General features: G+C 38.5%; 1 protein-coding gene across 26 annotated transcripts in view; it reads left to right on the top strand.

Moving 5' to 3' along the window:
• Positions 1-23,425, top strand: part of FGGY (FGGY carbohydrate kinase domain containing) — a 330,344-nt gene that overhangs the window by 240,983 nt on the left and 65,936 nt on the right. For all 26 annotated transcript variants that reach the window (XM_087730897.1, XM_087730882.1, XM_087730893.1 and 23 more), the window contains 2 exons: positions 13,204-13,332; positions 18,228-18,331. In XM_087730897.1, the coding sequence (XP_087587023.1) occupies positions 13,204-13,332; positions 18,228-18,331 (233 nt within the window). The remainder of the gene's footprint in view (positions 1-13,203; positions 13,333-18,227; positions 18,332-23,425) is intronic.

Below are 23,425 nucleotides of genomic sequence, written 5' to 3'. Positions count from 1 at the left end.
GCCTTGCTAATAGCAATTCCTACAGCAGATATTCATTAAAAGTCCATAATGTTAATATACCAGAAAATTTCCAGGATAACTTTATTAGACTTTCCCTGTTAAGTTAATGGACTTTTAATGGATGTCCTAAGCAGACATGTCATTAACAAGAATATTACCAGACATGAATTAAAATATGCTCGTTCATCAAAGTTAATTATCTGAAATTTCCTTTGATTTTTTTTTTTTAATGTCTAGCACTTTGAACAAGTTTGTGCAGCAGTTTAAATGCAGCAACATGAAATGGAAATAGTGTAGGGAGGACTGTAATGAAATGAAACGTAATGAAATATATAAACTTTTCTGATCATTACAAAATATGCTATAAGTAATTTTCAGGTTATCAGAAAATTGTACTTGAAAGATTCCTTAAATAGATTTCAGCTTTTCCCCTTGCAGCTGAAACTGCTTATGCAAAGGTATAAAACGTACTAGGAGTATAAGGCTTTTAGCTTCCTGAGGTTTTAGTCTGAATACAATTCTTAGAACATCTATCACATGTGGCTTTTAGAAAATCTTCAACAAGTTAAAATAAGACTTGCAATAAATATATGTTTTTACCAGAAAATTGAACATCTTGGCAGCTGGTGGTCTCATGAAGGAGTATTTTTAAAGTAAATTATTTATGAAGTGTAAGCTAAGGCTTTAATACAATATTTATGCAATGCACTTCAAGGACAGTGCAAAGCAATTTGCCATTTTAAGTAACTAAACATACATGTTTTAAATGATAAAGTAGCCATTAATAAAAAGGGCCTTTTGTTGAGATGGAAGCCTCATAAAACTAATCTATATATGGCTCAACATTTGGCAAGACAAAAATCATTAATTTCCAATATCAGGCTTACTTTTTTGTTAGAACACAATGTTTACAAAATAAATCAGTAAATTAACTTCCATTGATAGGTGTTTCTTGCAAGACAAAAACGTTTTCCTGAGTTAATGGGGAAAGTGTCTAGTTCCCTGGGCGATTGCATTAATTTTCAAGAAACGAACCATAGAATACCTGGATGTGTCTCAGCTGGAATTGTAGAAGCAGAATCTGATGTCCAGAATTGCACGAAACCGTAGGCTAGAATTTGAAGCTTCTGAAGAGCACTTACTTTTACTCACCTTGAGAAATCCTTTGATTTTCAGATTCTTGGGCTGATTACCTTAGGTGTATCCAAAGTATAACACACTTTTTGTTTTGCATAATAATGCTGAAACGGGGCCTTAGGTAGAATATATGCTTATTTCCATGACCATTTGTCTAACCTTGCCTTTTTTAAAAGGAACGTGTTACATTCATTGTATTTAGCTGTGTGATAAAATCACAAAAAAGCAGGACAGTGACTTTCATTCATGTGTCTATGAAGAGGCAGTAAGGAGTTCTCTGTATGCATGTGGAAACTAGATAGCAACTACTCCTTCATTCCTTTGAGTTTTTCTTCTAACCTGCGCCTGTTGGAGTTTCTTGGAAGGGTTTAGCTTCAGGAGACAAAAGGACACCAAAGCAAAGCAACTCACTTCCCGCCCAGAAGCTACTCAACAATGCTGAGGTCTGTGTTGTGTGCTGTGGAAGCGCTTTGCTTTTTGCCACCCCTAATCTTATCAGTGTCCCTGTACATGGGAAAATGGGAATGGTAATGTTGTTCCAATGGAAGTTTGGGGGCTTTGGTTGTTTTAATGAATGTTCAGTGTTGTTGGACTTGGGAAGAGCACTCTGAATAAGCTCAGCTTTCCTTTACTTAATTTAAATTAATCAGGACAGTGTAGATCCACCTGCCAGGAAAGTGCTATTCAGTCACTTGAGCAGCACTGGTCAAACTGCAGCTGCAATGGTTTTGTATAGTGGAAGACTCCTTTCTACCAACTCCTAAAGTGTCGGCATTGGTGGCGAGGCACCGTCACTGCACAGACCTCCTCCCAGGAGCCCACAAATGCTACACTGAGCACAACGAACAGAGGATCACACCTTGCACAAACTCAGCTCAAGCTATATTTATAATATTGCTTCAGGATGCTGTCCCATAAGTGAAGAGTCTCAGCTGCCGTTAGCTTCAGCACGTTATACAAAAGGAAGGCAATTTCTTTAAGTAACTCATATGGACAAACAGTCAGAGTGTGTGCTTCCAGGAGGCACATGATAGTGTGCTATGGCTGACAGGAAAGACTTCAAAGCAGTAGACTTAGCTGGCTTGCAGATTAAGGAACTCAAAATTGGCAGATAACCTAGGTGGGAGTAGGTTGAAGGGAGATGGTCAAAAGCTCCTCCTAAAATGAAAACAAAACCAAAAACTAACAAGTCTGAAGTAATTCTAGTGGAATTTCCTTTTCTGTTCTCAAGCTTGTCCAAGTCCGTGTATGTCTGCTCAAGGTTTGTTTAGCTCAAAATACAAGGATGTATTTTAATGCCTGCACGTTCCCCTTGTAAAGAGAGATAGTAGTATTTTTCTCACATATCTCTCCTAAAAGATTAGCAGGCTCTGAATCATCATTTCTTTCTAAACAAAGCAAAATGTCACAAGATAAAATTAGCAAAATTTTCTTACTGTAACAAAAGTAAATACAGAGTTTACCAGTTTGAAATAGGCAGAAAATCTATGTGGTTTCTTTTAATCTCTAGTGAAATCATTATTGTTTCCAATCAGAGGGAACTACAGATGAATAGTTATGACTAGATGTTTTTTTTGAAGTAGCTTTAACTTTCATGACACTGGAAATATTTATGGAAATTACCTGAGAACAACTTTTTAATGTATATATTTCTTTATTCTGATAAATGCACTTCTAAACATCACTTTTAAAATGTCTTGCCCTTTAAGAATATATTTACTGTAATCAGAGTGGTGCTTGTGGTTCCAGGTAGTACGCTTCTCTTAGTTTCAGTTTAACTTAACATATGACCTTGTTGATAAGGGAGACCCTCACATTTGACCTTTAAGATCTTCCACAAACCTTTCCCACATCGAAGCGTGGGTTCACATATGAAAATTCCCAGGCCTTTGACAGTTTACATTTCTCAGAGCAGACTAACTTTTCAGGCAGTCCACATAATAAGTTGTTTGTGGTCCCTTCTGTACATCGTGAATTTACTGATCACGTTTGTGAAGGTAAAGAGTGTTATCTGGAGATAATACAAAATTTATTGATCCCATTAATTTGCCCACCAAGAGAGTAGAAGATGGCTTGTATTCAAAACCACTATGAAAGTGTTGTGTACTACAGGCATTAGCATTTATCTGCTGTGGTGAAAGCACATGATAAGTATCTCTTTGTGGTATTATAAAACCTAGAAAGACATTAACAATTCCGTTAAAATTTCATGTACTATAGACCTCTTAGGGTACTGAAGCGTATATTCCATTTGGAGGAAAATGTCTGATGAATTTTCACCATAGCCCTCTACTTCGGGGGCTACTTAAGGGACCAAATAATGATTTTTTATTGGATAGTAATATTTTATGCCAGGTCTTTTTCTGGTTGAAGATGGTGCCTTTGTCTGAGAGGAGCATTGCAGGTACTGCGGAACAGGTTTCACTGTTCTTGTAGATCATGTGTTGAAGGCTAAAATGCTATCTTTTGTAAAGTGGTGTTTAAACTTAAACTTTCATGTGACTGGATAATATGGAGATCAGAGTTTTATGCCTGTCTTCAAGCAGCACTTCTCTATCTGTTTCATAACTCTAAACTGTAGCTTTGCTTAATTTGCTTTAGCATAAGACTGGTAGAATTCTTTCATGTTTGATTTTGACTTTGCAGGTGATGGTAGTGTAAGGAAGAACACCCTCTTGTCCTTACACATCTCTCTATTTAAATCCTGCTCTGGGTCTTTTACCCACTCATCCTTCTTTGCCACCTTCAAGAAGAATGCTTCCTATTTGGCACAGATTGCCTCAATCCATCTCCAGTAGGATTTCTTCTGATTATTTTTTTTTTAATTTTGGCACTGTGTTTTCCATTACGAAGGGTTCGACTTGACTCTAAAGTGCATTTATGGTTAGCGGTCTTTACTCCCGTGCATCAGTACAATAGTGTCACCCTCCTAGTTCCAGCACTCTGACTGTGCTTTAGTGTACAGCCCTAGCACTTTGTAATCTCTTGTCTGTAACTCTTCCCTTAATTCCGGGACTTTGGGGACTAGCAGCTTGATGTTTTCATGTACCTGGACACTTGCATATGCCATTTTTGAATGCCCTGAAAAGAAGGATCTGTAGAATTGTAAGACTGCGTGGATGTTCTTTTCTAATGCTCTTTCATTTGTAGTACTTATTTATAAATTTGTAATGAAGAAAACTGTATATGATTTGGGACTTTGGCAAGATAGCCGTGACTCTCTTGACTGGTGCCTGCTGTCATTCTTACTGTGCACAAGCTTTGTGATATGCTGGGTTTTCAAATGTAGATGCAGCTCTGTGTTCCTTTAGGCATTCAAACAAGTGACAAAGCAGGCTGTTTATTCGTGAACATGTTATTATATGAATGATTATATTCTTGCATCTGCCAGTATCTACTTCCACATACAAAACTAATGAAGATAATGGTATTGTATACCTCACTTTTTACACTTAAATAGAGTCTGCTTAGGTTTTGTATTTTGTCTGTAGTCAGTTTTAATACTTGGAAGTTCTACTCATTTGTGTACATTTAGGCTGAAAATGGAAGATTCAGTCCAGGGTGGGAGAATACAGTCAATATTAACTTATGCTACAGCAGCTGTGAAGGGAATGGTCAATCCATTAGTTCTGCCAGTTTTCTGTCTCTTCCAAGGTCTTTGATGCCAGATGCTCCGGAGTATATGAGAGATTTCCTTGAAGGCTGAGAGAAAGGGATGATGATTTTTTTTTTCAGGTCAGCTTGTAGCTGCCAATTCTTCATAAAACTGGAGTGTAGCAACAAGCTTTAAACACCATGCTTTGCAAATGGTAGAGAATAATAAGTAAAAAGATTCTCTTAAGTATGAGGTCCCTTTATCTGTCTTTCTTTGGTATTTTCCTATCCCCAATAAATTACAACACGTTACAGTTTCAAACAAAATTAAAAGGATGAATCAGAGGATATTTACACTTACATGCTGTCAAAATCCACAGAATTTACAAGGGAAGAGTGTTCCAAATATACTAACGTTTTTCTTGCTTCCTGGCATTTCAGTCCATCCAAGAGCTGTAGCAACTGTAAAGGAGCTGAAACTGGCACAGCGCAAAGTGGTTTTAGGGTGTCTCCCTCCTCAAAACTTGAGGCATTATTTCATAATATATGATTCGGCAGTAAGAAGTTAGAAGGATTTTTTTCTCAGAAAAGCTACACATTCCTGTGATTTCTGTTTTATTTTATGTTTTTTCCATCTTGAGATCACTGAATCACATGAATGGTTGAGGTTAGAAGGGAGCTCTGGAGATCATCTAGCTCAGCTCCCCCTGCTCAAAGCAGGGTCACATACAGCAGGTTGCTCAGGGTTGTGTCCAGTTGGGTTTTGAGTATTTCCAAGGATGGAGACCCCAAAATCTCCCTGGGCAATCCATTCCAGTATCTTGACCACCTTTCCCTAAAAAAAACATTTTTTCTTTTGTTTAAAAGTAGTTTCCTGTATTTCAGTTTGTGCGTGTTGCTACTTGTACTGTCACTGGGCGCCTCTGAGAAGAGTCTTGCTCTATCGTCTTTACTCCCTCCCATCAGATATTTATATACACGTTGATAAGATCCGCCCCCCCTTTCCCCCCACCTCCAAGCCTTCTCTTTGCTGGGCTTAAAGTCTCAGCTTTCTGAGGCTCTCCTTGTACGATACGCCTCTGTCATCTTTGGGGTCCTTCTCTGGACTTGCTCCAGTATGTCTATGTTTCCCCTGTACTGGGAAGTCAAGTATAAACCAGAACACTCCAGATCAGGGAGCAAGGATCACCTCCCTTGGCCTGCTGGTGGCACTCTTCCTAACGCAGCCCAAGAGGCTGTTGGCCACCTGTGCTGCAAGGGCACATCACTGGCTCACGTTCAATGTGGTGTTCACCGGACCTCCCAGTCTTTTTCTGCCAAGCTGCCTTCCAGATAGTCGGCCCCCAGCCTGTCCTGGTGCGTGGGGTCCTTCCACCTCACGTGCAGAACTTGCTTTTCCCTTTCTTGAATTTCACGGGTGTCCTGTCGGCCAGTTTCTCCCGCCTGACATATTCTTCCTCTTTCCAGTAACTGTTCTTTAATAAGCTGGGCTAAACTCGGGTAGCTCAGGTTTCTTCACAGTGTTGCCTGGGTGACATTTTCCATTCCCCTTCCACTGTAAGGAAGGGAACCATCCTTCACCCTGCTTATCATCAGGTTGAGTCCTGCTGGCAGATGGTACCTTTCCACTTCTCGCTCCTCTCTGCTGCAAGAAGTGAGGGGTGCTGTGTGGTGTTCTTTCATCCTCGGGCTCTGTCTAACGGTCGATCTAACAGTTGATCTGTTAAATCAACTAATAGTAAAAGCTTAGAGCTTTCAGAAAATAGTAATTTTTAAAAAATTCCCACCGTCCACTTCTAGAGTTCTGGTCTCAGACTCTGTCTGTCTGGGGAATCATATTTTCTTCTGCTCTAGCAACATTGTGAACTTGTGAACTTTCTCTTGAATATAAAAACTAGGAACATTTTCTTTGAATTTCTGTGTTTAATAGCCATAGGAGAAGCTTTGAGCAGACTTTGAGCCTGTTGTATCCCCCTTTCTTATTTTTCATACAGTTCTAAAAAAAAAAGAAAAGAAAAAAAAGCATTTCTCAGAATAGTTCTGGGTCATTTCTTCTTTTTACCTGACTCTTCCTCTCCCTGGTCCTGATTTGTTCTTCATCTTCTTTTTTTGCTTAATCCTCATGCTGAGATCAATTTTAAAACAGAGATGTCTGCTTTATGAGTCAGGATTCACAAAACCAGGACTGTGGCAAACAATTTGCCGACTTCCTCCAAGTTGGAGGCTGTTTGACTGCCTAAAATTAATGTTTAAGTAGTTTAAAGTGTATCTTAGAACCAGTCTTGATTTTATAATTTCCTGTGATGGAGAGCCCACTTCAGACTTCAAGGTTGTTGATTGTTAGTTGCTGTCATTTCTCAAAATTAATGAATTCATTAAAGAATACACTTTATTTGTGATCTGAATTTTAACTTCCTACTCCTGTCTGGCAGACTGTAATGACATGCCTGACCTGCACAGACTGAAATTTTCTATGTTAAAGGAAAACACTGAGCTGCTTGAGGTTTTTCACCAAAACTCTTCTGTGAACTGTCATACTTCTCAGTCCTTGCAATTACTTTCCTGACTCATTTCTGAACCTTTATAATGCATCAGTATCATCTCAGTACGTGTGTTAGAACTGGATTCTGTGTGAATGTGGTGGGGAATAAGATTGTACAGGTATGAGAAGCTTAGCTGAAAGATTCAAAAGCATCCTTTCAGTAACTGATTAGGTTATTTTTGGTCTGTCATTTCTTTCGGTTTTAAAGAAGGGGTAATTATTTCTTCAAAGAGGAGTTTCTATCATGAATTATTAAAAAAAAGTCCAGTAATAAAAAACATTCTGTTAAGTAATAATCCATAATTAATACAAGCTAAATAGCCTGTGCAATCTTAGTGATGTACTGTACCAAACTAGAGTCTGATTACTTGCAACTCTGGAAGTATAGCAGTAGTCACGTCATCTACATTGATGATCCTTGTATTTAGAGAGACTTTTAGGAATACTGTACTGTAAAGTGCTAGAAATCTAAATTATCAGCCTATTGAAATTATTGTTTGCAAGCAAAAATGTGAGGTCGGGTAGCTGAGTTTGGCTGCAAATACATTGCATCTAGTTACTCAGTAAGGCATCCAAATACATGTCTTGTGTACCCACACGCATGTCAGCATAGTGAGTAGTGAACCATGCATTACAAGAGATGTTCATTCTGCACTGGTTCACTGAAATCTAGTAATGAAAACTCAGTCACGTCCGTCAATGTACGCGCCTAATGACCCAATGATGCAGAATGCTTTTTTTTCTTTTTCTTTTGACCTTTAACCAGGAAAGCTTATCATTTATACATGAAGTAGCTCTCTCTCCTTTCGACAAGAAGGCAGTAGGCTTTGTTGAAGTAGGCACCTATGGTCTGCAGACCAATTTACTCTTCAGCTTAATGAATCAGGATCTGCCTGCACATAGGTTGCTTGCTTTTGCCAGTATGTAGCAACCTAATATGTCTGCCTTAAGTAATTACATGTTAGGTAGTTGAGATGTAGTTCAGCCAAAGGCATAAGCTGTACGGGAGAGTGGGATGGAAAGGACCCAAATTAGATTTGCCTCAAGCTACTGTGGCAGCTCACATAGACAGAGATGAATTTTGAACTGAAGAAAGCCAAAGTGATTTTGTTTAACCAACTGTTTTTCTCACTTTTAAATAAGCTGGCCTATAATATCACAATTTGTTTTGGTTTTCCTGAATGAAAATTATGAAGTTTTTAACTACCAACTAGGAAACTTTACAGAGGGCATTTCCGTGTTAAATAAGCCCCAAATCTGACTGTTTCTAACACCCTTTAATCACCATGCATTCAGTCCTAAGAAAAAATTAATATTATAATTTTATAGTCCACATCATTATCCTGTTTCCTTTTGATCTTAGTGCTATTTTTGCTGATCAGCTGGGTTAAAAATTGTAGAACAATCAGCCATACATATCTCAGTTAAATGTGAGTATTGTATGTAATTGAGAGGGATATTTGCTAATGTATGGTATGTGAGATAGGGTTGGGACAATGTATCGGAAGAGTTATAATATTATTTTTTCAGATTCCTTGCATATCCTAGACTTTTGGCATTCTGTGGATTATTATAAAACACAAAAATTGCAGATTGTCTACAAGCTTTGTAATGAACAATGCATCGAGGGGGACAATCCCTTACATTGCTTATTACAAGATCCATTTGGATGGGTGATGCTTCTTTTTACTAAGGTCCTGTTTCCTTTGATGCTTATTTAGCACCATTTTGTTTAACTAGATAACTTCTTCAATGCATGTTATATATTGCTTATTTAACAGGATATCTGGTTTTTATATTGTCTTTTAAATTAAAAAACATTTAGATTGTCCAGTTTGGGGAGGCTATAAAATGGAGATGGGATGTACCCTTCGGTTGGGTTCCTCTCTGAGGTTGCTGGGATTTCAACAAGGGATTGATAGATCCAAGTTCAAGTTTGCTTGTGTCAATTTAGTGAAGAAAAGGGACATGTCCTTTTGATTTTCTTCCTTTTGTATTTAAAGCCAGATATAAGTGCTTGTGAAATGCAGCCACGTTCTGCATGATAGATGAAAAGCTGTTCTTGGTGAGTATGTCATAGCTGAGTCAGCTGGGCCCCCTCTGCGCTCTGCTTTTGTTGTTTTTAAAAAGGTCTATGTCCTAAAGTACCTAGTTCTGTTAAATATTAGTAAGCCTGTACAGTGAATTTTGATTACTAAAGTTGACTGAAGATGTATTGTCTGCCTTCTGTGTTGCGTCTGGTAAATAGCTGGTTGCTGTGGTAACCGCCTAAAAAGGTAGAGGGTCGTTGGTACCACATAAATTCTTTAAACAAAACCTGATCATAGCAAGTTCTAACATTAGTCTTCGAAGAAGGATAAAAGAGGAGGAAGAGATTCAGACAGCTTTTTCCTTTTGTAAACTCACTGCTTTATAGGGGAAAAAATAGCTAGAAATAGTCTGTCTCGTACGAAATGAAAAGGTTGTGGATTAAGGCATTGCATTAGTGAAACAGCTGTATGAATGTGAAACAGAAAGTTCTCCAGCTTCAGCCATTATGGGTTTGTTTGGTTAGGTCTAATTTTGGAAGTCATTATAGCAAAGGTAAATGACTTGCACAGGAGACTACTGTAAACAAAAGACTCGATACATTTACTTTGGCAGGAGCCTTGAGAAGACTCGGTCCTTTCACTGCCTCTTTTATGCTGCCTTCTGTAATACTCTCACTGCCCGCCTCTGTGTGCAGGCGGTTCTCATTTCCCTTCCTCCCTCCCTGACAGCTCCTTTCCCTGACAGGTAGGATTTAAGTGGGGCAGCACCTGCTGTTGAAATGCTGGCATGTAGCTGTAGAATACCTTTATTTTTATAGTAGCTGTTCCTTGACTTCTAAAGCCACTGTGTTTTGCTCAAGTAAGAATCTATTCTCTCCTGCTCTAGTACTGTTCTACAGTCTGTTTCCAATGCTTAACTTTTTAATTGTGGCTGCTCTTTGGTTGCTTTTTGTGGTTTTTTGTTTTATCATTTAATAGCTTTATACCTACAGATTTTAGGCATACTGATGCTTAGCTGAGTTTTCTAGTTCTTCAGTAAAGAGTAAACCATGAGAATTATAATTCCCTTTCCAGGTCCCTGCCCATGTGGCTAAGGCCCGTGCCCATTCCACACCTACTTACTCACACTTGTGTGGGTGGGGAGGCAACTTCCATGATGAGAGAAAGAGTGCCCGTGCACAGCCTGCTTCTTCCCTTTTACAAAGCTCCTCGTGAACATATCGTATGGGTGTAGCAGAGCTTTCACTGATTTCTAAAGCTGGGAGGATGAAGTAGAGCGGCAGAGTCAGTACCTTCTCCATACTGCACTCGCTTGCTGGCACCTCTTTTCTGCTCTCCCTGACTGCTGGGTGACCCAGGAGACTCCCCTTCGCAACCCCTGTCATGGGTTACTTCTGACTACTGTCGCTTCCCAGATTGTCAGGAAGTGCTTTCAGTTGAGGAGTAACTGTTTAACTTGACTCCTGAAACAGTTGGGTCATACTTTACTGTTAATTATTTTTTTTAAAATACAATATTTTTATGGTGCATCTTCAGATCACAAAAACCCCATCCCTGCATGTTCTCACGCACTTTATGTCCGTGGGGGATAGCAACGCTGCTGGTCGTTCTGGTATATAACTAGTACCAAAGGAATCTACAGGGTCATTTTCTACTGTTGCTGTAGAAGAGAGGATTATCTTTATCTCTGAAATTGCTCCCTTAGTGCTCATTAACTAGAAATACAGTAATTGAGAAGCTGGTAGGAAAAGATTTTGCCTAATAGTAGCCTTGATCTCTAAAATGGAGTTTAACCACATAATAATTACACACTAAAATGTTTGACCAGTATGACTGATATAAACAAGCCAACCATGGAATTGAGTGCCTGGAAAGAGGTTTTATTTCAGATTAATTTCATCTCAAGCTGAAAGATAGTTGTGTGCTTTCAGGTCAGGTGACTGATTCTGAAGAAAAAGATGTGGTTTTAGCTGCATGAACTCTTTTGAACTTCCTTCCACCTGCAGGGTCTTTGAATGTCAGGAGAAGCAGACAACTTTGTTTTACTGGTATTCTCTAATGTCTTAAAAAACCAGAAAGGTAATACAAAAGTTCTCTTAAAGATAAACATCCTGCTCTTCAACTTACTGGGGAAAAAAATGCAAAAGATACACCTTTTGAAAAAGCTACCACAATGTTTTGACTTTACACTAAGAATTAATAAGGACATTTTTTTCCTGTGAGGAGATAGTTTAATGTCATCGCTTCCTTCTGTATAAGCTAAATGGTGAGGTTTGGTTACTGCCCCCAATATTTGAATATAAACCCAAAGTACAAAAGTTTTGGCTATACATACTTGTTTTAAATTTCCAGTATGAGGTTCAGCCTAGCATTTCCGAGGTGGCGGTGTGGCTGTCAGTATAACAGAAACTCTTGGAGAAACGAACACTGAGAAGTTACGTGTGCTGTCTAATCACAAAGTGTTCCATACGCTGCATCTGTCAGGAAGCGGGCACCTTCCTCATGTGAAGAACCAACATCATTTACAGCAAAGACAAAGATCTGAGTGATATGTAAAACTGAAGACCTGTTTTCCACCTGTGAATTTAATATCATAAACTTCTTTTCATCTAACACTAAGGTAGTATAACTATTTCTAGAAGATAATGCTCATGGGCATTAGTGTATTCCTGATATTTTATGATATGCTATTCCTCTTAATTAATCTCTATTGTGGAGGATGTTTCACTTCCTTTCTACACATCAGAATGTGCTTTAGGTGTAATATTCTCAATAGAATTGACTGTGAAAATAGGCTTGTTTTATTTTAAAAAGGAGTTTTGTCAATTCTGCCCAGAAGATTTGTTGAATTTAATAAACGCTACAGATAGGTAGTAAAAGCCATGGTATTGGCAGGGAGGTATACAGGAGCTCCCACTGTGCCTTTCACTGCTTCTCACCCACCAAATCTTTAGATAAACAGGGAAGTGTGTGCGGTTCCAGGAGCTGTCAGTCTCATTGCTTCGGCTGTGGTTCTACTCAGCAGCCAGAGAGGAGGCTGTCATGGGGGGTGTCCTTAAATTCTGAAAGTTTAATGAGTCTAGATTTGTTCTGAGCGATCTCTTTTCACCATGATTTAATTATTGAAGCAATCTCTTTTTGCAAGACAAAACTTAATGTGCATTATGGTAGCAGAGACAAATGCAGACAGGACCTGCCACCAGACTCCCTGGTGACAGGCCTGAGAGGGAAGGGTTGCATTGCTTGTGTTCAGGGTGACCATAATGTTCTTCATGCTTCCTAAAGCCAGTGAAGACTCAAAAAGGGATTATTTAAGTCTCTGAGGAAATACAGCTGCAATAGGAGGAATTTGCTGCTTAAGCCAGTTTCTTTTTCAGAGTTTCTGTTGCTATAGCCACCTTATTCCTAGTAGAAACTGCTGGAAAGGATGGAAATGGAAAAAAAATTGGCCCCGCCTTGTGCAACAGGTGCAATTTTCAGTTGTGAGCACGGGCTGAGCTGAATCGCATTCACATGCACAGAGAATGGCTGCAGGCAGCCTAGTCAGTAACTACCACAAGAACTTGGGATTTCTGCATAAGTATTTAATATCTCTTGGAAAGATGCCAAGCAGAATTTAATTGCTTGTGGTGAAATCTTCCTTCGTGGCTAGATAGGACATTGAATACTTTTGAACTTTCAAATTGCTATGGGACAGCCTGATCTAGCATGGTTGTATTTAATATACGGACTGATAATGAAAGATACTTTTTAATCAGATAGAGTTCTTTGATGCACCTTTTTGTTTTAAATATACCACGCTAACTTGAGGGAGAGGAAGGGAGTTCTTGTAATAACATACACATTTGTTTTTCTGTTTAGTAAATTGACAGGTGTTTGGTTTTTCTTGTGTCTGCGCAGGAAACCACGTCTTGTCTCCTGGAGAGCCTGTTGGAAAAGGTCTAACACCAGAAGCTGCAAAAGATCTCGGTCTCCCTGAAGGGATTGCAGTAGCAGCATCTCTCATTGATGCACATGCTGGAGGACTAGGTACTCGGTCATATATTTACTATTCTTGGAAACAGGAATGTATTGAATTAATTTTAGAAAGCTATTTTTCTCACAGCCTGTTTTGTATCCAGCAATTCTCTCTGATGCTATTCTTATGAAATAGCATAACTAAAATAAAAACCCCCTCACAATAACTGCTAATATTGTTTATAGAAAGGGGTTATCATTGTTTATTTCTTTTCAGCTGAATTTCCAATTTGTTTGTTAGCTTCTGCTAGTTCCACTTTGAATTCCTGAGCTGAAACACTATTGTGTTGGCATGCTAATGTGCTGTGAGTTTGCATCCTCTGTTGCTCAAAACTTTGGGGATAGGCAAGAAAAATAAAAAATTAATATTCTAAGAGAGAAGTCTCGTATCTGAGGCTTGTTCATAGTTAGTCTTCCTTCTTAGTTTTAGAAGTGATTCATGCTTTGTTTAAATAATGCAATAGAGACTTTTTCACATACATTTATGCTAGCACAATGTGGGATATATACCAAAAATCCTGCTTTTGGTCTAGGGGGTTAAACTAGCAAACGAAACTAGAGGGGGAACTGGCTGCTGCACAGCATTCCCCTTCTGTGACTTTGAACTTTTTATCCGTAACTGGAGTGGGAGGCCTGATGCATAGATATTTTTCTTCTCCAGCACAATATTCTGATATGCCCAGTTTCAACTGTGCTGAAATATATTTGGTGAGGCTCAGTGGCTTCATTTTCTTACTATGCTGTTCGGCCTTATCTAAATACAGTCAATAACAAAGTGATTCAATGTAACTTTTTCAGCAGGAAATTGAGGTTCTTTTAGTTTGATAGTTTAGAAAAAAGTCTTACCTTAGAAAGTTTCAGTGTTACTGAAACAGTACTGTTCAATGGAAATCTGTTGCTCATCAGAATATTTTTCTCTAGATCTAAATGAAATATGATTAGCTGCTGAAGTACCAGTTTTGTTTCAAATATTTTGTGGTGTTTTAAATCTCATTTGTTCTTCTAGAAGTTGTGGCCTGGAACTTTAAAAATGTTTAAATCCATTTGCTATGCTTCTGATAACTGTTTCTGATGAGGTTAAGTAATCATGTAGATTGCTTTTCTTATTACCTCAGAAGGATTAGATAGAGATCCAGCTGCAAAAAGGAAGACAGAGTTTTAGTGTCATAGTTGTAGATGTGTTGTGTTTCTACTGTGGCGACTTAAAAATCTGTTTGTGTCAATTAGTATCCTGATTGCATAAAAATGTGTTTAAAACTATGTGCCCTAGCAGTTTTGTGTTCTTAAAAAGGATGTAATAATAAGCGGCCTGAATGATGAACTTGCTGAAAAACTGTATTGTCACAGAGCACATCAAAATGACAGTGGAGAGTCCTCCTTTAATTGGCATCATTATGTGACTACCGGGTTCAGAGCACAAAAAGTTTGCCCAGTAAATTTCACATGCTGCAATCAGTGAACTGAATTTAAAGAATAACAGAGAACTGTTCATTTGCTATAGTCTCCTGTAAAGAAACTAATATTAGAAATATATAGCTACTGGCATCCAACAGAGTAAGATTTCAGTGGATAGAGACAGTCTGCTTATGCTAGTCCTGTTTATCAGAATATGTTTTCCCAGATGGCACCACAAGCACTAGCAGACTACTGAAATCATTGCCAGGAGAAAAGGAATGTATAGGTTGTTGTTAGAGAGGGAGAGATGCATGACAGAGGGAAGAGTTAGCAACGCAGTGGGAGAACCTGCATGCTAATCACACGATAACTGAGTAGAGTCTGGGAAAAGAGGAAGATTTAAGATGGAACGCATCCTTCTTGAATCTGGGAATGGTAGTAAATAGGTAGGGAAACTAGTAGAAAAGACAGTAAAAAGGAAAATATTTGGATAGGAAAAGAGACAGCAGGAGCAAAAGGAGAGCTGTAGAGTGCAAATGTATGTAAAGAGAATGAATAGTGTGGTTACATCTCAAATACTGAACGGCTCTCCTTCATCCATAGCTGTTAATAACAAGAACCTTAATCTTTTTGAAGTCTGGTTTAACCTACAGTGTGTAGAATACAGAGCTGAAAATCCTGAAAAAAACACAGAAAAGCAAAAGGAGAACACAGATAATTAATAGAACTAGGAAGTGAAACTGTGTTCTGATTAAAAGATATTAAGGATGGCAATGCACTAAAGCATATTAATCTTTTAATAATGATAAAAGGGTCACAGAAGAAAAGAAAATAGAGAAGAGATACTTGAAACTGAATTAAAATGTGAAAATATCGGAAATAACTCTTGTAGTTGATGTAAAACTGTTGTTTTGAAAAGGTACTGATGTGTGTTTTAGTTCTTACTCTGCTGTGATCTGTATTGAAATATTGAGGTTTACAGTTTGTTTGAAGGATATGACTTGTATATTAGTAAGCATTAGATTAGTTTGTGGGACAACAACATCCAGTGGGTGTCATTATTCTTATTCTTGTACACATTCTGCTGGTTGTTTTAAAAATAGTTTGTAACAGCAGAGTAACGAAAAGGACTCCTTCATATCCTGCAGGCTAAAACAAAATAACATGATGGACATCTTGTTTTCAGTGTTAATAAGTTTTGACGCACTGTTCAGATCTGCTTTTGGCTGAATATAAAGTGTGTTTTTGCTGGACAGGTTCCTGAAGTTTATGAAGGCTTCAAAGTTTTGAGTAAAATAAGGTAAAGATAAAGAATTATGTAATGCGTATGTCTGTGGAGGTCATCTACGACTCCTGTATCAGTCCATCTGATACCTATTATGGAAAAGTAAAAATCTAAAAGCCAAGTAGTTAGGTCTTACATTTTGACCTACTGTACCAATTTAAAAGAGCCTACAGATAAAAATGTGAGTATGGGTAAAAACAATGTTTACATTGCACCTTCTAAAAAGACATCAGCATTGTTTCAGCAAAAGTAGATAATTTATTGTACAGTATCTAAAATACTGTGGAAGAGATCCAAAAGTACGCATGCCTGCTTTTCTAAAATGTCTCCTGAAGTTTGTGTGATATACAGACTTCTTGTTCTCAGTCTTTCTTGAGAATCTTCAAAAGATTTTGAGTCTGCCTCAGCGTATGAAAAATTGCAACTAAGTTAAAGGTGAAAGTGACTTGTAACAGCAATTAAATCATTTTTAGCAAATAAAATATCTAAGCTTTCATTGTTAGGAGAACGTTCCAGACTTACTTGCTGTCTGACTTCAGTTAATCACAAATAGGAAGACTCTAGCAACTCTAAAAACTAGTAAAGCCACTGACAAAATCCCACTGATTTCAAAAAGGCCCAGAATGCATATTTTGCAGAATGCATGTTTTCTTAGTGATTAAAAATATCTAAACATGAGACTCTTCAATTTTGTATTGTTTATGAAAATACATTTGCAACATATGCTGACAATTCAGTTTAATAGATTTGTTCCCTCTGAAGTGTGAACAATATTTTTAACTCCTTTAAGAAATTCGAATACAGTGTTGGCTAGTACAGGAGATTGCCTTTTAGACAACCCTATCCAAAATTCTTAATATGAACTCATGCATGTCTGTGAGCAGTGACAAATAAGAGGTAGAAGCCATACTTTTAGCTTTCTTTTGTTCCTTACAAATAAACTCTGTGTATGACAGCTGTGCTACTACATAGTTACAAGCCAGGTCGGATAAAGGGACATAAGGACAGAGTTTTAAAGACTGTACAGTTTTAGATATTAATTTTCTGATTATTTAGGTAACTTCCAACAATGATAATACCATGATAACCATGGCAACCACGATAAGACAAACCCCAACAGACCCATTTAATAACAGAATCTTGCAGTGGTGACCTAAACAAGAAGGTGTTAATGAAATATAGCATACTAACCAGCAGTAACACTTGGCATCTTTCACAATGTCCAGCAAATGCTTTCGTGTTCCTTCTACAGTGAGGAGAAATAGATTTTTTTTTAGCAGGACTGGCAAACTGTTCACCAGGCTGCACATCACAGATGCAGATGCAGTGCACAGTCTGGTGACCACTGTGCCAGTTGAAAAGTAATGCTCAAGGAAAAAAAAAGGGCAAACAAAAGAATATAGCTTGTTGGGCTGCTGCATTTTGCTGGGTGCAGCACAATGTGGTGCAAGAATGCAGCCTAGGAGAGGAGGAGGAGAGGACGGGATTTCCACGTTAGCCTCTCGTTAAGTGAACTAAGCATGATGTGATGCATGCTGAAGCTTGGCTGTAGATCTGCCCCATTCTGTAAGCAAGCTCCTGGCTCCTCTCTGGCGTCTCCTGGTGTATGTTTCTGCTGCAGGCTGAGTTCTTGCTGAGTTTGTCCTCCTTCCTGTCCTGTCCTGCACGCAGAAGCTCCTCAGAGCCAAGCACAGTTCCTCTTAGGGAAGGAGTAATCTTCCTTTAGATGGTTCTGTCTGACATGGACAGAACAGCAGCAGCAGTCAAGACAACAAAACTGGCAGCCTTCCAGTCTCCTGCCAAGTTACTCCTTTCTCCAACTCATCCCCTGACAAAACACATCATACAGTATGTGCATGATAAACTGTGAACAAATAAACATATCTGCCATCTACCGTACTGCCTTTCACAACAGGGCAGTCTTTTATTCTGCATGTTAGTGTACTACCTAAGAGAATAAAGGTCAGGTTATAGTCAAAATAACATTTAAAAATTATGATGATAAACATGAACATAGAAGAAATCATCTCACATGCTCACATATCTGGAATAAAAATACATGTTAATCTGATTTGATAAAGTAAGTTTGTTTATTGACTAAGTAGACTCTTTTTGATTTGTGTCAGTGGTGTGAGATACTTGGCAATTATTTGTGTGCGGAAAAGCTCTGTTTTGTGAGGGTTGGCTTGCTCTTCTTTAAAATAGAATTTTAATTTTATTTTAATAGGAGTAATTGGAGCAGATGTGAAAGGACATAACCTGCCATGTGAGAACGAGCCAATTACATCCCGCGTTGCTATGATCTGTGGAACATCTTCATGCCACATGGGGGTAGGTTGTATGCATAGTCCTAATTCGTACAGAATGTACTAACTAATGTTTTTGAAGGGAAAAATGGCCTTTGTCCTTCTCACTCTTCTCCTTTTCCTTGAATTTTTTCTGGTAACTCTATCTTTACCTTTGGATATTAATTATATATTACCATGCATTTGCTCTTAAGCAAGAACTTGAATAGAAGTAGAAATCAATACTGAAAAATGACATGGAAAGTAAAAACCACGATGCTAGAGTGGCTTAAAGAGCAGCCTGAAATCTGAGCCAAAGACTCTGGGCTTGAGTTATCTGTGACAAGCCTGTCACTAATGTGTTATAGAACAGTGTCTTTGCAGAAGGAGTGCATGTCTTCAGTCACAGCCCTTCTCCCCCACCTCTTCACTTAATCAATATAAATCCTTCTACCTCTGAAAGATGCCATGATGTATAGAATTATGATATGTATCATGACTAAAAAGAAAAACCCCAATAAGCAATTTTCACTTTGCTAATTTTTCCTCGGTGAATTAATACAAAAGCTTTTCCTGAGATTGCAATTAAAATTTAGTGTCTGCTTTTGAAATTATACCTTTTTAAAATGCATGAGTCTGAAAGCATTCCATTTAGATAAGTACCCTTTTCTGCCACATTTTTTATTTAAAACTCATTTCGATCTTAAATTTAGACTGATTATAACTTGGATTTTTCCAAAACGAGCAAATGGCAATGAGAGTGCTAGAGATGTTACAGAGAACTAACATGCTTCATGGAGAGAGCTCCAGTAGAGAAAAACAAAGGAAGGTGATAATAAAATGTCAGGCTTAACAGTAAGTTAAGTTGTCTTCGTAGTAACACCATGAATACATGGTGATCTTGAGCATGAATAAATGGTGATCTTGTCACATGGACTGTAGTTCAGCAAAGCATTTAAGCACATGATTGAATTTAAAGATGGGAATAATCCCAGTATTGTGAAGCAGGCATTTAACAAAAGCTTACATCCTGTAGACCAATTGGAATATATTTGGATTCCTTCCTGAACAAGAGTTTCAAACCTCAAACTCCACTACTCTTAGCTTACTCTCTCTCTGAAAAATTACATTGGTATCACTTTGTGTATCAAAGGGCAGGTAGGGCACCATGCAAATACCAGCTCTGGGGGAAGAAGTCACCCTTCGAGCCTGCCACTACTTTTATCATTTCCAGTTTTTTTGATGGGGGTTTCTGCCCTTTCAGAAGAAGCTGTTTGTGTGAACTCTTCCTAACCTGTTTCATTTAGCTGATTTAGTTTAAATCATTAAAATGAGTTGGGTTAATAGAGACATAATACTGGTCTGAAATGAGCTGAGGAGCTCTCAGACAGTTTTCCCAAAAGGTCTAAGGGCAATGTTGAGCAGCTGGAAATGGGCCAGCTGGCTCTAACCTATTCCTTTAGTATAACTAGCCCTGCAGGAGGACATGTGTGTAGTTATTTATTATTTTTTAATATATGTATATTGGTAAGTTCTAACGTAGACCCAATTCACAAATATAGTTTGTTTTGCTTCCCAAACTAGAGCATGGCATATCAGTATAAACACTTTCACAGCGCTTTTTGTGTGCATACTCCATGACCATGAGAGATGTGGCTCCATTAAATATGCTAATGTAACAAAAGTGACATGATAAACTCCATGTTGATGTTAATCCATGTTCTGTTCTGTCTTTAAAGCAACCCCAAAGTCGTACACAGACTGTACACCACAGACAAGGTAGAACCTTTTAAGGCTCTTAATCACTTGGTTGCAAACTCAGGAATAGATGCTTGTGCAGTTTTTGGCTAGATTTAAGTAGATTTTTATTTAAATGTAACTACTCAGCATTTTATAATCGTTTCCTTAACTGCCTGCCTTCACTCATCTGCTCAGAGGTATAACAATCTCTAGCCAGCAGACAATAAGCAAATTCTGAACTTCTCTGGATTTAATCTGAGAAAGGACTTTGGTTTACTATTCTTTTATCTATTACCTGCATAGTCTGCATGAAGTGAATGTAGAGCACACAGAGCAGTTGTATTTGTGTTTTAATGAGACCTGTATGCAGCTGCATTTGGCTGAAATTAGCTGTTCCTTTTTTTAATTAGGGCTATAAAATGAAAGTATATTATACTTGTGTTTTGATAGAAATATATATTTTCTCTCTCTGTGTGCACCAAGGGACCCTCAGGGCTACAGAGATTAATCATCAAGTTTAATTGAATGCAGTGGGAGACAGACCTGTGTGGTCAGGCGGGCATTAAAAAGTGCCTTTGATCTGCCTCAGGTGCACTGAGCCCCAGTGAGCCAGCAACAATAATACCTTTGTGAGATGATCAGAGACGAGAGAGGGAGAAAATGGCCTGTGTGGAAACTCAAGGCCGTCCTTTGTTGTGGTTCTGGCAAACGAAAGAGCCAACTGTCAGGAGAAATTCAGAAAACAGAAAGCAGGGTGAAAGTATGGTTGGATTTCTTTCAAGGGATTGTAACAGGAAACTGTTCAAAATCATCTGCTATGCCTTTCTTCCCCGCCCCCCCCCCCCCCCGCCTTTTTTGGTGAGGGCAGGGGTACTACTGTTGGTGTGTGTCTGTTGGTACAGTATTTCCATTCTCTATTCCATTCCCAATACCCCATGAGTCACCGAAGCAGGTATTGCTTGAACACTGCATTTACTTTAAGAGAAACTACTCCGTGACCCAGTTTTCATTACCTCAAGGACTCGAGAGATCTTGAACAAAAGACTTTGCTAATCATGCCTTTGATATTTTAGAAAGTACAAATGTGAAACCTAATTTTACTCATGTCTATAATAGTTTAATTTGTGGTAGAACTACAATTTTTAAGTGAGGATATGCTTTTGGAATTAACCACTGACAGTTTGGGGTAATCAGACACACACAAAGCATTTTGAGATACTTCAATAGCTCATGAAAGAAGCAGAAAGCTTGTTGTAATTAGGTTACTGATCCAAGTCCAGGTCTGAGTTGGTAGTTGCTGAAAGTCACTGCCACCTCAGGGCTCATCCATTATCCATGAGGAAAAAGAAAAGAAATGACAGTTTTCTGAATATTTTTGGACAGTTATTCATTTTACATGATTCTCTGCTGCTTCCTTTGCCCTAGCAAAAGTCATTGGCAGAATTTGCATTCGGAATGGCAAATAAGCTGTCCTTTTACTTGTGAAGGATTGTGCCTTAGTTTAGGGCCGAGATTAATTTGCTGCAGCTTTGATCTGTCTGTGCAGCAAGGTATTCCTTTCAAGTGACGGATGCTCAGTGGCTGACTTTTCTGAGTGGGCTGCTGCATGTCATCATGCTTTGTAGCCAGGGTCTGTAGGCTCTAGCACCCATATTTAGTTTTAGAACTTTTAGGAGACTTTCCTTGTGTAGCCATGGCAACTACACAAAACGTGTGAGTAGTTTTTCACAGTAGAATGGGAACAGGTTTGTTGCTTTGAAATAGGAGCTTGCATGTTATTCCCAACTAGTAGTTTGCATGGGTCTAACTGACATGCCCTAACTTCTGGGAATAAGGTAATTGGTTTCCCTAAAAGCCTGTCTTCCTGCCAGTGTCTTATGGGTTTTATGGGATATTTTAAAGGTTTCAAAAATCCTTTGTTTTGTTCTGAAACCTTTATGTGATTGGGGGGATTTCAGGTACAGATATCTGTATTATCTTGCTCCATTCCTGAACACAAGCATGCTTGCCCTTTTACAGATGTGTAAAACCACCAAGAATTGAGTTAACTCTCGGGTGCCAGTTAGCAAACAGCAAAACAGTAATATGAACAAGCAGTGTAACAGCGTACTTGTATACAGAAATTTCCTAGTATTCCTTGGAGCAAGTGGTCTAGCAGTACTGCTGCTCCTTTCTGGTAGATAAATCTTGCCGTTTCCCATACCTGATATCAGCATAGCACTCTTACTGTGGGCACGAAATTCACATAATAAAACTTTTTTTTTTCCTCAAAGTAAAATGTTTCATTACACTGTAAAGTTGTTGTCAGAATACAGGTCTGAGTAAACTTACCTGACACCTAACAGACTGGGACCAGACTGGGACTGGTTTTTGGTAGCCAGAGGTTGTGAAAGGAATTTGAAGTAATTTAAAATGGTAAGCAGAAATAAATGATAGTTCTGGAGTGGGAATATTGAGAGTGCTGAGGGTTTTGGAGCCACTAGGGCACAGTGCTTCTTCCTCCAGACTGGGACTTTTGTGGAGGACAAGGAGAGCATGGATGCAGAGCTGCAAGATCCAGAAATATTGAAGCCCATTGTGAGAGAGAGCAGGGATCACCTTTGCAACACTCTATCTTCTCTTTTGTTGTCTGCAGTATAGGGTCCTTGCTAATCTTGTATGTGTACAGGATATGTGCTATTTATGCATATTGAATAAAGTAGGAGAGATCCACATAAAATAGCCCTGTTCATAAAATGTGTACAAACTCTCATTTCTGCCTATTTTGTGGTGAATTAGGCTCACTTAGAGATCAGTGTTCTGCTTTGCACTTGTCCCACAACAGTTTTTCCATTATGAAAATATTTGTCATTCTTGCTCTAACACCTTTTTGGATTCACAGCTGAAGGAAGTAGCCAGGGCAGCTTCTAATGGGAACATTGTCTGGCTTGGTTTCGGCTTACTGAGGTGGGGTGGGGGACAACTTCGCTGGCATTTTGAGTCCCAAATATACAAGGTTTGTGTTCCTTCCTATCCAGAGTCTCTGATAATTTTTTTGTCTTCATTTGGTGATGTGGTCTGTGTGCTTCTTCAGTCATTCCTTCTTCTTTATTAGCTCTCTGTACTCAAAACTTCTTTTTGGGAATTGTCAGGGAATCTTTTCAGGTTTAGATGGACTCTCTTCCTTTGCATCTGTTTTTGTTACTAGTCTGATTCTTCTCATTGGGAACTGACTCACCTGGCTTGGCGTGCAATTCTTTTTTCCCTGGGTGATAATGTGTATTTGGTTTGAAGCTTATAATTTAGTCCTTTTTTAAATTGGAGAGGCACAAGTAATTTATCTTCTATCTTTTCAGATATCTATATGATCTAAAAGACAGAGCTTGAGCAACTACACAAACAGCAAAATGGACAGATCATT

This window comes from Nipponia nippon, unplaced genomic scaffold (assembly GCF_047370975.1).
Source record: "Nipponia nippon isolate SJK-2023a ecotype South Korea unplaced genomic scaffold, ASM4737097v1 scaffold_5, whole genome shotgun sequence".
Lineage (NCBI taxonomy): Eukaryota > Metazoa > Chordata > Aves > Pelecaniformes > Threskiornithidae > Nipponia > Nipponia nippon.
The sequence above is the reverse complement of the archived record's forward strand: the minus strand, read 5'-3'. Positions and strand labels throughout refer to the sequence as shown.